We start from the raw sequence: 15977 nt of genomic DNA on the forward strand, positions 1-15977 counted from the left end.
AAAAAAAGGAGGGATAGAATTATGATAAATAATTTCTGTCATAGAGCTGCCCTTGATGACAACTCAGAAGTTTCAAATAGACCAGCATTTTAACTGCTCTGCCCAATTAGAAGATTCTTAGACCATTGTCTTGGCTGCTTGTTTACTCATGAGTGCTACTGTTTACATTTAAAGTGCTGGTGCTTCCTGTTAAAGTCCTAAATGGCTTCAAAACCCAAAGCACCCCATATCATCCTTTCTTCCTATAGCAGTGTGCCTGTGTCTAAAGTAGGGATGCAGTTTTGTTTAATCAGCTCCATCATATTTCATACACAGCCAAGCATCTCTTGTTCCAATGTCTGCTTATTGACAGAGCCAAAATTTTCCCCCTTTGGAAAATCTGCTAAAAAGTCTGCAGCAATTTATGTAATTTCTGCTAGCTTGTTATATTTTGCATATTGTTCATGGCTCCAAGTACACGTAATGAGCCCAGTGCACAAAAAAGGACACAGTCAAGGTCCAAGAGGGATATCAGAGGTTAGGCTACAAACCTTATATCAGGACATGGAAGGGTGGGCTTCTGGAGGGATTTGCATTTCAAATTCTCCTGGAGTTTTGTATTGCATGATTCTTCAGCTCAGCCATAATCACACCATGTTAAATACTGGAAATGGATCCCTGGAGGCCAAACTGGAAAGGTCATCTTTAATTCCTGATTGATTACAATAATAGATACAGAACAGAGAGTCCTTTCAGGATCCTGGAATCCTAGATTTATATGCCCTTTGCATGGGTGGGAACACAGTCCAAGTTAGAAGTTTAGTGATCAGATTTCACTGTTCTCCCCCCTGAGAACCTGGGAAACCTGGACACCCCTATCTTCAGCTGCAAAGGACATAGGGATGGGGAAAGACTCATTGGCTCCTAAAGAGTCCTTGTCCCTCATGAGCTCATGGTGCTACAAGGTCAAACTACCTGGGTTGCACACATTAATAGCACACATTTCCATACAGGCATGTAATCCTTACAACAGACAACAGTGTGGTGCATTTGTTTTTCTCTCTCTTAAATAGCGCATTTTATTATCAATATGTGTCCGTCACTTCTCATAGCTTTCCCTCTGTTGCAGACATCAATCCAACCAAAAAGAGGCCCTTGGTTTGCTCAGTTTGGACCCCATGATCAACCCCAACTAGCATCCCCTCTATGAAATTTTTGCTTTGTAGCAAGTGTCTCCCTGGACAACCAGATGAAAACCAATTTGGTATTTGCTGCTTTTTGCTTCTGTTTCTAGTGCATGCATGTGTGGGGGGGCACAGTAAAGGGGCTTTTCTGTGCACATCATATACAACATGCAGTGAGCACATGTGAAAAATGATGTGAAAACAACACAGCTTCCTTTCCTAAGATAGCTGAGCTTGCTGGCTTCCCAGATGCACAGGGAAGGACGTTCTCTATAAATCTAGTTCATGGGCAGCCGCGCCATCATTCCGCCTGCCCCAGAAACCCTGGGAGGAAAGAAAAGCCTCCCATAAACTCTCCCCACGCCCTCCATCAAAGCCTGTGAAGGAGGGGCTGGAAGAGGAGGAGGAAGAGGCGCTGGCATACCAGAGGAGGAGGAGAGGAGGAAGGAACAGAAGAACGAAGGTGAGCAGCTGTCGGCTCCGCTACCGGGCAGCCAAGCTGGCCCCAGCCTGGAGAGGACGAGGGGCGGGGAGGACTCTGCAGAGAGGCCAAATCGGCGGCCGCTTCGCCCCGTCCAGTCCCGCCCTTTTCCTTGCTGCACCGACAGGAAGGGAGACAAAGCGCATCCTGGAGGAATGAGGGGTGGAGAGCTGCAGAAGAAACAGGCTTTGGGGACACAAAGACAGCATTGCTGGAAGGACAACAGCTCCAGCCCTCAAAATCCTGTCTCAGATTTCTTAAAGGGACAAGAATTGGCTCCCAGGCAGGCCAAGGAGGAAAATGTCTGGGTTGCAGAAGGAAAAAACAGTTCAGGAATCGTATTCCATGAAAATGTCCAGACTGCAAAGGCCTGGAAGGATTGAAGCTCAAGCTAACAGAACTAGCACCCAATGGCCTGTTTTCCCAAGGACCCAGAAATCCAACAGAATTATATTAGAACCTGGAATATAATCTGGGTATATTCACTCAACCAGGATATAATCTGAAGCTAACAAAGACTGGGCAAAAATCAGAGACCAGAGACGAGAGTCTGGAATTTGCATGGGGAGCAGAGAGAGAAGCCTCTTGATTTTTTTGAGAGCTGAGGAGCATCTTGAATTAAGGAATCCAGAAATGCAAGAGAAACCAGAACTGAGCTTTGCAGAACCTGAGTGGGCCTGCCTGGGAGGAGCCAGAACCCAAGACTACAAGGATAGGATTTAGAAACTGCCCCCACCCTGCTCAAGCTACATGAAATGGAATCAAGGAATCCTGAGAGCTGAAGAGGGGCCTTGAAGAATTTGGGAGTGGGGAGCATACTCAGGGCACAGGAGCCCAAGACCTTTGTTCAAGGTGCTGCATTTTGAAATGCTGAACAGGGTTCGAGACCTGCATCCCTGAAGGGCTGGAGCAGCCCAGGAGTTATGAGGGGCCAGAGGACTTGCTCAGCCCAGGAGGCTGACCGTGCTGTTCTGAGGAAGATGCCATGGCTTCCTTTTGCCCCCCGCCTGAGCACTGCAGCATTTCCTGAGTCTGATTCCTTTTGGCTGGAGGAAGAAGCAGGGAGGACGCTCTTTTGCCTGGGTTTGTGATGCCTCCTCTGGCCCACAGTATAGCAGGCACAGTGGGTACAGGAATCAGTCCCCCCCATAGCAATGGAGGGGGACTGGTGAAGGGCCCAGGGACACCCGATGGCCATGACCTGGCCAGGGAAGACTGAGCAAGATGCGCAGAGACAAGCAACTCTATGGCGGGGAGATGGCGGATGGCCACGGCTGCTCTCTGGGGCCCTGAGATGCTAAGCCCAAGGTAATCCTCAGCCAAGGGATATGGGGGGGGGGGCCCCCGGGGGGGATGGGGGGGGGGCTCTGGGCAGCAGTGGCTTTTGTGTGTGTGCGTGTGTGGTGGGGAGAAGGAGGAACAGTAAATGTTCTGCAAATGGAGAGTGCAGCATGTTTGGGGGCCAGAGGAGGAAGACAAGTCATTTGATCTGTGTAACATGCCCAGAAGAAGTGCCTTGTGAATATGTTTCAAAGCCAGGAAACACTTCCAGAAAAAAGCCTCTGAGCATCTCCCCCTGCCACCTCACCACTTCCCTTTTCTCAGAAGGGAAGAGCTGGGAAACTTGTGGGTGGGGGCTCTCCCCATTTCTTCTCCCTTGACCTTTGTATTTCCCCTTTGATTCCGACCCTCTAAGGGTCCCTTTACTGGGCTGAAGGTGGATGCTTGTTGAGGAAGGAGAGAGACAGCTGACTGCACAATATTTGTCCTACATGAACCCCAGCCACCCCTTTCCTCTCCACACCCCTCCCCATCTGCACCTTTTCCCTGCAACAGTGCAGAAAACAGCTGCTCCTGACTAGGCCACCAGGGGGCCTCATGCCCCAAAGTTCTAGTGGAAGGGTGCCTTGTGCATGAAAGGAACTGACAGTTTGGATGCAGGCCAAATGATCCAAACTTGACTGTATAAGAGCATCTCTAAATTTAGATTTCTATCCACATTTATGCTTGAGGTCTGTATATGGAGAGCTACCTATAAGAGAACCCAGGAGTGCCTGATGCCAAATGACCTTTGCCCATTCACAGCTTGCTTCCAACTTTCTTCTCAGAAACAGATGCCCAGATACCACAACAACCCTGGCTGTCTCTAACCACTAGACAACGTTTTCTTTCCAGAGTTGAGAACTTAAGAGACCTGGTTTGGAGGCCTCTTTCCAAGCACTCTGGAAGTCAGAGGTTTCCAGAATACATGGTTTGGATCCAAGTCCCAAAGACACAAAACAGACAAGTGCCAGACAACAAAGCCCTGTCTTCATGCTCAGTGTCAGCCTGCATTAGACTGCAGGTCTGAATAAACCTCCATTTAAAACAAACACATATTTGAATGCATTAGACAATGGACACACTTCCCCATCTCTTCTGCACTCAAAGGGCTGATGCCCAAAACAAGTTGCCTCACCTGCCTCCATCCAGAACCTGAGCAGACAGCAAAATGGAAAAGAACACAAACCTGCCACCCCAGAGGGTGCTGCTGCAGGCCCAGCCACCTGCACTGCAGTTCCCAGTTCCAAGTAGAAGAACCCATGAGATATCCAAGATAAACCAGACAGAACAGGTGCAGATGGGGCTGCTGAGTGGGAAGCCCACCGCTTAGTCACCTAGCTTCTTGCACTGCAGAAAGCATCAAGGCATTTGAGCAACAAAGAGCAACATCAGCAACTTGCTTGACTCAGGATGCGTGGCACACTGGAGAAGTGGTCCAAGGGAAGACGCAAGTTTCCTTAGCTAATATTTTTTCAGATCTGCTTGTCACCTTTCCAGGAATGTAAGCATCCTGATCTACCCACTGGTTTTCACCAGTGGCTATACAGAGTGTGGCATGCGAATCCCACCGTTTGTCAACTTGGTTCAACAACTGAAGTTCCAATTGTTGAATAGATCATCTGTAGAGATGGCCAACCTTCATTAGATTCCAGTTTCATTTAAAACAAACACACCTTTGCATGTGAGAAGCTAATTTGGCAAGAGCCTTTCTCTCCAACAGTGAGAAAAGGTTTTCTGGAAGGGAAGATGCTTTCTTAGACAGAATATTTTGGTATGCATTTGTTGCCGTGGCTCTGGTTGTGCAGAATCAGAGCAGGGCGACCTTTTCAGTGAGAATAAGAAGTAAGTCGATGTGGCAGGCTCAGACTCAGCAACCTGTTTGGCCCTGGGCAAGCCACTCAGCCTGGACACAGTCTCGGTTCCCAATCTGCAAAAAGTGTGGAGCTAATACTTGTCCTCAAGGAGTTTGCAATCTAAAATTAGATTAGGCTGGGGGGGGGAGGAGGGAAGAAGAGCTGAAGATGCATTTGTATCTTGTTCCCTGGAACTTCTTTATCATCACAACAACCTTGTGAGGAGGGCCAAGCTGGGGTATTCTAAGAACTGCTGGGCTGAGGTGAGGCCTGGCTGACCCAGATGAAGGTTGCTTTTCCTGTAACTCTGGAGAAGACTTGGGTGGGCTGGTGATGAGTTCCTTGGAGGATTCACTCACCCACTGGCTGTCTTTTAAATCACCTGGGCAAGGCCAGGGTCCCCTTCAGGGTCTGCTCCCTCCTGTCCATGGCACTCTCTCATTCCAGCCCTGCACCTGGCAAGTGCATGCTCAGACCTTGGTCTCTCTGCTTGGGCATTCCTCTGTTTCTTCAGTTACTGACACAGCTGGGACTGGCCAAGGCCTGGCATGGTGAGGCAGGCTGGGGCAGAATCCAGTTCTTTGCTTGGTCACAGAGCATCCCTTGGGGATTTCCCACACAGCACTGGCCTCTGCACTGTTCTTGATCACTGTCATCCAGCGTCCTGTTCTAGCCCAACACTGAGTCCACCTTCACACACCTTCAGGGTCCACAGCACTGTGCTCATGTCCTCTCAGCAGCCCACGTGGCAGCCCCAAAAGAGGTTGCTGGTATTGTTACCACTGCAGATGTGGGGAGGAGCTACAGATGGAGGGAGGAGTGGCTCCATCCATAAATGGTCCCTGGCCCCTGACCCCCAAAACAACTGTGTAAGTGGGGAGTCAGATGAGTGAGAGCCTGGTCCACAGGATCAGAGCTGTCCTGCTCTGCCTTTATGCCCACCGAAGAGCTGCACCAACAGGGTGACAATTTAAGGACTATGTACCCAAGCTCCGAGGTGATCTCTATGACTTGCTCCAAGGCTGATGCTGGACTCCCACTTCTGTCTGTCCATCCCTTTTTTGCTAATGTCTGGCTATCAACAAGTGAAAGTGGGATGAACAAGGGAAAATCTGCTGAGGTCTGCCGGGGAAAACGCCCTTCCTCTTCTTCTGTCTTACTAGAAAAATCACTTTTCAAGCAGCTGCTCATGCACACAACACTGGGCTTTTAACCCAGTGTCATGTGCATGCCTGGACAGGATTTGCAAAATACCTCTAGAGACTTCATCTTCCACATGTCCCACAGCCACGTGCATCCTGAGAGGCTAACCTCCATCTCACTCACATATGCACACAGAGTAGCCATCATAGCATTGTTGGAAATAGGTCACACTTGTAATACCCAATTCTCATACCAGGAAGCACAACATGTGTGGCTCAATCCAACAAACTATTGGATTGAGACAAGACAACCAGGAAAAACACCACTTGGTCTCCCTGAAGTAAGGAATCCTTGGAAAAGCTAGCAGCCCTTAGCCGCGTCACGGTGTAAAGTGTTGTGCTGTGCCTTGTGCCCACCATGTCTGTGTTTCCATGCACATGTGCTGAGAATAGCCATGCTGCATTCTAAGGATTTGTGGGGTGGAAAGCTGAACCCAAAAGAAAGATTGAAAATGAAACATCCCACAATGGCCAAAACACAAAACACTCCCTCCTTCCCACACACACACACACACACTTATTTTTCTTATTCCTCAAAATGCACTTTGTAAAGCATCATTTTTTCATAATGTAGCCAAGGAGACCCCAAAGACTAGTCGCTTTGCCAAGCAGGCAGCTCTTTCCCCCTGCAGAAAAAAAATTAAAGCAAGTGGCATTGAAAAACTCCAGGCACTCAAGGCTGCTTTGGGACCACACCCTTTGGCCTAAATTGTCTTGGCAAATACATATCTATGAAATCTTAACTACTGGCCTTGTATGTTGCCCTGGTAGCCTTCTTGAGCTGAAAGACTCAAGAAAGACTCAAGTTTAGAAATAAACAGAACAGACACCAGACTGCTGACTGCAGCTACCCTGGATGCATATTAAGAGCAGTGCTCAGCTAAAAATTCACATATGCCCCTGACTCCAGCTTTGTGGTGAAGCTCTCAGGCATCCTGCAAGACCACATAACTTTTCTCAGGATTTTCTCCCAGGCCCCTTTCTTTCTCCTTTCCCAACCTGTGCCCCAAACATGATGTTCCTGCTTATTTGTTAATCTCTTTTGTCATGTGCATGGAATTATGGATGCTGGTTGGATATATAAAAGAATAATAAAAGTCTTTCTTTTAGGAGGAACTGAAACTATAAGAGCTGTATTGAAGGTAATGTAATGTTGGGGAATTCAATGCACATGAAAAATTTGTGCTCGTTATTTAAAATTATGACTGGGTTGGCAAAGTATATTCTCAAATCAATAAGATGTAAACAAATATGGATGAAATATACATATATTTATATTTATCCAGCAAGAGATAGTACTTGAACAGCTCAACTTAAAAGGGTGAAGAAGCACAGCAGGGCACAATTTCCTACCTAAGCATGAACCTGATATGAACCCAGGACCTGATATGTTGCTCCATCATCCTTATCAACCAAACGTTCTCTCTCTGTGTCAGTTCTCCAAGGCTTGCAACATTTCCTACCATGGAAAGGGTTCTGTGGCTGATGGTGCTGCTGCTGGAGGGGAGCACGCTGGCTCAGGTGGAAGTCTGCCCTTTTCATTGCATCTGCCAAAACCTCTCCGAGTCCCTCAGCACACTCTGCGCCAACAAAGGGCTGCTCTTTATTCCCCCCAACATTGACCAGCGGACAGTAGAGCTGCGCTTGGCAGACAACTTCATTCAGGTGGTGGAACCACCAGATTTCCTGAACATGACAGGCCTTGTGGACCTAACCCTCTCTCGAAACACTATTGATACCATCCGCCCTTTTGCCTTTGGGGACCTGGAAAGTCTCCGCTCCCTCCACCTGGACAGCAACCGGCTAACAGAAATCAGGGAAGAGGCTTTGAGGGGTATGATCAACCTTCAGCACCTCATCCTTAACAATAACCAGCTGGTGGACATCTCAGTGGCTGCTTTTGATGACTTCTTGTTGACACTAGAAGATTTGGATTTGTCCTACAACAACTTGCACAGTGTTCCATGGGAGGCAATCCAGGGGATGCTCTGCCTTCACACACTCAATTTGGACCACAACCTCATTGACTTCATCCTAGAAGGAGCCTTCACTGAGCTGTACAAGCTCTCCCGGCTAGATATGACCTCCAATCGTCTTTACACACTGCCGCCAGACCCTCTCTTTGCCCGCTCTCAAGTTGGGGTCATCAGCCCGACCCCGTATACCTCCACTATCATGCTCAGCTTTGGTGGCAATCCTCTGCATTGCAACTGTGAGCTGCTGTGGCTGAGGCGCTTGGCGCGCGAGGATGACATGGAGACCTGTGCCTCCCCTGCACAGGTGGCCGGCCGCTACTTTTGGTCGGTGCCTGAGGAAGAGTTCACTTGTGAGCCTCCTCTCATCACACGCCACACTCACAAGCTCTGGATTTTGGAAGGCCAAAGGGCTCTCCTGAGATGCCGAGCCATTGGGGACCCTGAGCCAGTGATCCACTGGGTCTCCCCTGATGACAAAATCATCTCCAACTCCACCAGGACCGTATCATTTCGCAATGGCACTTTGGACATCTTGGTGACTACCATCCGGGATGACGGGCTCTACACCTGCATCGCCATAAATGCGGCTGGGGAATCAACGGCCACCATAGCCCTCACCATCATCCCCTTGCCCCATCAGGGGAATGGCAGCATCACAGTGCTGCAGCAGGACCCAGGTTCATCCGACATCGCCAGCTCTGCCAAGACCGCGGCCAACGCCACGGAGGGGGCTTCTGAGAAGGGAGTGGTGGTGTCTGACGTGACGGCCACATCAGCCCTGGTGCGCTGGGTGGCAGACAAGCTGGCCCATGCGGCCTGGATGTACCAGATCCAGTACAACTGCACTGCCGATGACGTGCTCATTTACAGGTAAGATGTTCGCTGCAGTCCTGCTTAAGGAGGTGAGTGGAACATCCTCTGGAAGGCCTCAGGGCCAAAGGCTGCTGTCTGACGTGTTCTCCCTGTGCTAATTGACCAAGCAGGCAAGGGGCTCCCAGCCAAAGAAGAAACTCATTCCAAGCACCACAGCTGTTCTCTCAAGGCGCTCCTCATTAGCCACTGATGCACTGGAAGAACCTTGAGCATTCCCCCTTTAATTCCTACGTGAACAACGATGAAGGCTGTGCCAGCGAAGAAGCCATGCATGATACACACTGTATCATACACAGCAGACAGGCTGATGCACACGCTTCTGGGGTGTCTTGTTCTGGGGTAGAAAAGCCATTGCTCTTTTGAGAGTCAACACCCTTAGCCCCCCTCAAAGAATTCAGTGCACATTAAAAAATTGTGCTCATTGTTTAAAATTATGAATGGGTTGGCAAAGTATACTTTTAAATCAATAAGATGTAAATAGATATTTATCCAACAAGAGATGGTACTTGAACAGCCCAACTTAAAAGGGTGAAGAAGCAAAGCAGGGCACAATTTCCTACCTAGCATGAAGTTGTCCTCAGGACCTAATATGTTGCTCCATCATTCTTATCAACCAAACATTCTCTCTCTGTGTCAGAAGTGATCAGATCTCAGCTAAGGTTCCAGCTCTTAAAGCTTGAAAAATGGATGGGGTGATGGTTGCAGAAATCTTAAGTGCAGTGGTGAGTCCTCATGTCAGTGGGATGGAGACAGGTGTCAGCAAAGTTCCTCGACTTGAGAAGGCAGGAAAACTATATGAATCATGTAGGCAAATATAATTAATTTAAACAATTTGCACAAGTTATAGAACTCATGGTTTCAAGAACAGAATGCTGACTGAAAACAAAACATACTTAATAGCACAGAGAAAATTCTCTTGGCCAGGTCCTAAAAACATTATCCAGAATTTAACCTGGTAGGTCTGAGACTGGAAATAAGCAGTTATTTTAAAAATAATGGCTGGGGGGGGGGGGGGGGCGGCTCACAGTAAATAATGATGTTTAGATCTACTTGGGCAATACAACTCTATTCTGTCTTCTTTTCTAACTCAGTTCTCATAATTGGGAAAGTGTTGGGAAGAATGTTTGGGCAGGAAGAAGAGAAGCAAAGAGAAGTACTACTGAGAACAGGACCCTTGGGAGAGACAGCAAGCTAGATTTCTGCTTTCATGGTTCATGCACCATTTTCACCAAAGAATTCTGGAATAACATTCAGTGAGAGCTGGTGGCACAGAACTGAAATCAATGGAATAAGTTAATCTTAGTCTTAAAGGCAAAAAGTAGCCATCTTGGTGCAGCAGGCATTCTCTTTGTTATTGCTTCCTGCAGTACGCATGGACCAGCAAGCTGCCCTGAGCTGAGAGTCCTGAAGATGCCTCTCACTAGGAGTAGCTCTGGATTCTCATTGAATGATGTGGAACTTACTTCTAACTGTATAAGATTTGGCCATAAACTTCCAGAGAAAAAGGTCAGAAGTGATCAGATCTCATAGTTTCCTATTTTTCACATTACAGATCAAATAGTATGGACAATTACTTTCCATTGCATGATTCCTACACTATGCTGACTTGTTCAGTAACAGCTGACCTAACTGTGCATGCTTACTCACAAGTAAGCCCCATTGTTCAGTGAGTCTGCTTCCGAATAAAACTCCAAAGGACTTCCTCCCTTACCTGAACTGGCATCCAAGCAGACATAATGGAAAAAGTCAGGGGAGTCACATGGCCAAATGCTTTTCATCATATTCCTAGATTGTAAACAGACTCATTTAATTGCAAAACATATGCTGAATAATAATTTAACCAATTAGAAACCAATTAATAGCTCTGTTCCAGAAACATGAATTTCAAACAGGGAAACTTGATTGAAATCAATGCTTTAAAACAGTCTCTTTAAAAAACCAACACTCTAGATGTGTGAGACATGTAGCTTGATTCACCTCGGACCTGCCAACTATTCCAGAATTACTATTCCTCCCAGCTTCTCACAGGATAAGAACTCTTACTTGGCCTGAACTAGGTATTGAATGGTGAGAAATAGCGGGTCTTTTCTCCTTTACTAGGGGATATGCACACATTTGCCAGGCTCACACATAAGAACAAGTCACAGTGGTTTCCACTACGGTCTGTTGTACTGTCTGAATCCTGCTGTGGACTTGGCACACAGGTTGTTTGGCTTCTGTGGAGCCATGGAGAGAAAAAAAGGACCTGCTGCATGGTTTCTACCCTTCACTACAGCTTATTCAGTCATCTGAACCCAGAAATGAGGTTTCTGTGTAACCACCAGAGTCTGCTAGAAAGAGCAGCACTTGACTGGAGCTGTATTAGCGTCCAGCTTCTAATATACATAGAAACAGTGAGTCAGAAGGGGCCTCCCAGGCCATCTAGCAGACTAGATGGACCCCCAGCTCCAGCCTGCTCTGCTCATGAAATACCTACCATGTGCATGTCCAGCCTATTATTGAATGCCCTCACTGATGGGGTTTCAACCATCTCCCGTGGAAGCCCATAGAGACCAATGAAGGGGAGGCAGGAAGGTTGAGGCAGGAGGGTGGAAACCATGCATGGAAACCATGCAATTGTCTGACTGCCTCACCATGCCATGTGGAAGCTGCACAGCATGGTCTAGCCTTACCTGTACACCTGCCCATTCTTGCTCGCTCGCTCGCTCGCTCTCTCTCTCTCTCTCTCTCTCTCTCACACACACACACACACACACACACATGCTTATCTCTGTCCATTACATTTGCTGCTGCTCTGATCAAGTTAACTGTAAAAGAAAGTTCCAGGTAGTGATTCTGTGGGTGTGGATGCATGAGAATTCTGTTTGGGGTAAAAATCCTGCAGAATTTTTGACCTTGGTCACCAGTTTTTGTTCTGCCTGTCCCCCTTGCTGGTAGGAACCAGATTTATACTGTTGAAACAGCATGTGGATTTCTTTTGTTTCTCTCTCACTGTCAGTTTACATATAAAGTTGGTCTTGAGATGTTAGCAAATTGCAATTGTGCAAATTGCATTAAAAGGCAGAGACTTTCCCAAGTGTGTACCTGTACCCTTACACAGGGGTCCAAAATGACTTGTCAGTGTCCTTGGAGGAACACGGAGAGAACATGCAGGCAGGAGGCAGGAACTGTTGCCAATGGGGGTGCCTGCCCAGTCCTGTGGCCTCAGAGAGACTGCAGGAGGTGGCCAGTCAAGGTACTGATGCTGCCTTGGAGGGTTCCTGCGTGGCACCGCTGCATTTAAAGCATGTGCACACATGAAGGTCTTCAGAAGTCGAGGCCTTGTAGTCTAAAGTCCCAGGGCTGACGTGCCTCCACTAGGCAAATACTTGTGTTAGAGAAAACAACTGTGCTCTTGTCTTGCTCTTTCCCAATGCTTCTGGGTGAATTCTAATTCCAGTCTTCTAGCCAGAGCCAGATTAACTAGATCTAGTCCAGATTAACTCATGCAGAGCACCATCATATAACACTGATGTTACTAAAATAAAAAATGGCATATCCCAGTCACCTCTTGATTATTTAATGCACCAGGATGCCTACTGTTGGGAAGCAGTGAAACTTTTATTAGCTTCTTGCAGACAGGACAGAATACATTAGATTACTGAAGTCGTTCCCTTGGCAGGACAAAATGTGCACAGAATTAGAAGGGGCTCAGAAAGCCCCTCATCTGACACTTTCATTATTAGTGGTTTGTTTTATGTTATGCCAGTTCTATTTGTGCAATGTTTTATTGTTATTAATTGTAGTAGTCCTTTAATCCTACTTTTCAGACAATCCCAAAGCCACTCTCAGCCATGAGAATGAGAGCTCACAAACAAAGAGTGAAAGGAGAATGTAAAGCGGGGAATGGGGTACTATCTTAAGACGTGCATTGGCCAGTCGCTGCAAGGAAGGAACTGATGCAGACTATATTCAGTGGACTCAACATACAGTTGAGTGGGCTGGGGATCGTGAATGGCGAGGATCATGCTTTCCTAATTTTCCTTTGGCCCACTGAGGAGATGGGTGCAGGTGACTGTGGAAGAAGGTGTCAGAGGGGTGCTAAGTGCCGTTTACTGATCCCGTCTCTCTCTCCCTACAGGATCATCCCTGCCAGCAGCAGACATTTCGTCATCCAGCACCTTGTGCCCAGCGTAGAGTACGACTTGTGTGTTTTGGCCATCTTCGATGATGTGGCCACTTCCTTGGCGGCCACACACCTTTTGGGCTGCGCCCAGTTTGCCACAAGGGATGCCTATCCAGACTGCCACTCGCTGCATGCCCACTTCCTGGGGGGGACCCTGACGGTGACTGTAGGGGGCATCATTGTGGTTACTTTGCTGGTTTTCATGGTGACCATGATGGTGAAGTACAAAGTCTGTGGCAGCATTCATGGGAACCTACCTAAAGCCACCAATGTCTACTCACAGACCAACGGGGGGCACCCCAATGGGCTGCTCTTCCAGCGGACGTCCCCCAAGCAGCGTGGCCCAAAGCACACCAAGGAGGCTCGGCTGCAAGGGGCGGAGCACAGGACAGGGGCTGGAACAGCCTGGAGGCTCCATGCTCCTGCCAAAACCAAGCGTAGCACCTCCTTGGATATGGGGAACATCTCCTCCCCGAGCCCTTGCTACAGCTATGCCAAGCGCCTCAGCACTATATGGACCAGACGCAGCCAGTCCGTGCATGGCATGCTGGTGCAGTGCGCCGTTCCTGAGAACCACAATGCCACACAGCTTGGACCCTTCCTCAATGCAGATGAGCTGGAAGAAAGTGTAGTATAGTCCTCAGCCTGCCTCTGGGATGAAGGGATAAAGCTTGGGCACCTGGGAGGGAACACCAGGCTGCCGCTGGCACCTAATCGGCCCAAAGGAAGTGCTGGTATGGTGAAGGGGGCAGCGCCTCATGGCAGCAGATGTAATTGCAGGCACTGGAAATCTTGTATTTGGTATGGAAATGCTGTAGCTCAGCAATCTGCAAAGGCCTGAAGCGGCTGCTCCGGTAAGAGCAACACTGACCAGCCTCCACAGGGAGGGGCAAGCAGCAGACAGGCTGGCAGCAGAAGAGCTGCTTGATCGAGAGGCCTGTCCTCAGCCAGAGGAGGCCAGGACACAGTCCTTCCTCTCCCTTTTGGCCCAGTTGTGCCACAGATCGATCAGGGACATGAATAGGAAGCCTGCATACAGGAGGCCTAGAAGAAGGGCTGTGGATACAGAAATCAGTTGCTCTGGATGGGAAAGGAGATGTACAGTTTTAAAAAGAAATGTCAGAAAAGGAAGGAAAAAAAGGGAATGAGTGCTATTAAGATATTCCCAAATTGTCAGTGCATCAAAGACAGAAGAGTAAATAGGAAAGTTAATACCATCATTGTATATAATTAGAAATGCTGGGTGTTGGGGCCGTCAAATTCCACCTTGTTAAACCCAAATTCTGTACTGAGAAAAGCTGGAATTTTGTGATATGTATAAATTGGGAACTTTTGCATATACCTGTTTATTTTTGCATCAATTTTACAGCTGCTACTGAAGGAGGGTAGGGAATGTCTTTCATCTTCCGAGACTTACCAAAGAGACTGTGTTCTTTGCTGCCAAAAGGCCTGTAAGAACATAAGAGGAGCCATGCTTGACCAGGGCAGTGGCCCATCCAGCACTGTATTCACACAGTGGCAAACCCACAGGATCTCTCAAGTGCAACAGTCAGCACTTCTGTGATACGGAGGGAGCCAGCAATGACAGCATCCTAAAACCCCAGGACTGGAGGGCCGTCAGGTCCAATCCCAGCTCAGTACAGGACTCCCAGTTAAACCATCCCTCTCTGACACCTGAGACCCATGAATGCCTCTAGTGCAGGAGAGCCCACCACCTCCCTAGGTCATGGGTTCCATTGCCATACTGCTCTAACAGTCAGGAAATTTTCCCTGATATCTGCCATATTGCTCTGACAGTGTAGAAAATGTTCCTGATATCTAGCCTGAATCTGAATTGTCACAACTTGAATTGGTCATTCCAATTCCGGAATCAGCAAGAAGAGGTCTTTGAGGTACTTATAGAGGGATATCATGTCCCTGCTCAATCTTCTTTTCAAGGCTGAACAGGCCCAGTTCTCAGTCTCTCCTCTCCTTTCCAAACCCTGGATCTTTTTTGTTGCCCTTTCTAATTTTTCTGCATCTCTGGAGAAGATCCTGTGACTGCCTTTCAAGTACTTGTACAGTACTATTTTATCTTCTCTCTTTGAGATTCAACATGCCCAGTTCCCTCAATTTTTCCTCATGGAGGTTTGTCTCCACTTCTCCAGTCCTTTGTTGCCCTCCTCTGAACCCTTTCTACCGAGTCTGCATCTTTCTTAAACTGTGCTGCTCAGAACGCTCCAGATCAAAGAATCGTAGAATAGAAGAGTTGGAAGGGACAATGAAAGCCATCGAATCCAACCCCCTGCTGTTGCAGGACACCATTTCACACCATCCCACTCAGATGGCTGTCCAGGTTCTTTTTGAATGTCTCCAGTGTGGGTGTGCCCACCACCTCTCCAGGCAGTTGGTTCCACTGTTGTATTGCTCTGACCATGAGGAAGCTTTTCCTGATGTCCAGCCTGAATCTGGGTGGTGCAACTTGAGTTGATTATTCCATGTCCTGCACTCTGGTATCTGCAAGAAGAGATCTTGGCCTTCCTCTTTGTGGCAGCCTTTGAGGTACTTATAGAGGGATATAATGCCCACCCCCAGTTTTCTCAAGGCTGAACATGCCCAGTTACCTCAGTTTCTCCTCACAGGGCAGTGCTTCCAAACCCTGGATCATTTTTGTGGCCCTCTGCTGAACCCTTTCCAATTTACCTGCATCTTTCTTAAATCTTGGCACCCAGAACTGGACACAGTATCCCAGATGAGGTCTGACTAGTGCGCAGTATAGTGGAACTACTACTTCTCATGATTTGGAAGTAGTACTTCTGTTAATGCATACCAAAAGAGCATTTGCCCTTTTGGCAGATGCATCGCATTGTCGGCTCATGTATAGCCTATTGTCCACAATTACTCCAGGATCTTTTTTTTTCTTCAGTTCTGCTAAGCCACGTATTCCCCATCTTGTATCAAT

General features: G+C 47.9%; 2 protein-coding genes across 3 annotated transcripts in view; one reads left to right on the forward strand and one right to left on the reverse strand.

The window, feature by feature from the left end:
- PC (pyruvate carboxylase) overlaps positions 1 to 15977 on the reverse strand; it is a 265823-nt gene that overhangs the window by 47689 nt on the left and 202157 nt on the right. The gene's annotated exons all lie outside the window — the stretch shown is intronic.
- LRFN4 (leucine rich repeat and fibronectin type III domain containing 4) lies at positions 1807 to 14158 on the forward strand. Its single transcript, XM_044449339.1, has 3 exons — positions 1807 to 2952; positions 7459 to 8868; positions 12992 to 14158. Exons 1-3 carry the CDS (start codon positions 2891 to 2893, stop codon positions 13671 to 13673), a joined length of 2154 nt encoding a protein of 717 aa, XP_044305274.1. The 5' UTR covers positions 1807 to 2890; the 3' UTR covers positions 13674 to 14158.

This window comes from Varanus komodoensis, unplaced genomic scaffold, assembly GCF_004798865.1.
Source record: "Varanus komodoensis strain SLA01 unplaced genomic scaffold, ASM479886v1 scaffold57, whole genome shotgun sequence".
Lineage (NCBI taxonomy): Eukaryota > Metazoa > Chordata > Lepidosauria > Squamata > Varanidae > Varanus > Varanus komodoensis.

Excerpts from the sequence above, each read along its gene's own strand:
- LRFN4 (XM_044449339.1), top strand. The coding sequence starts at position 2,891 with ATGGCGGGGAGATGGCGGATGGCCACGGCTGCTCTCTGGGGCCCTGAG. Across the intron at positions 2,953-7,458 it reads CCTGAGATGCTAAGCCCAAG|TTCTCCAAGGCTTGCAACAT; the intron begins GTAATCCTCAGC and ends TCTCTGTGTCAG. Across the intron at positions 8,869-12,991 it reads GATGACGTGCTCATTTACAG|GATCATCCCTGCCAGCAGCA; the intron begins GTAAGATGTTCG and ends CTCTCCCTACAG.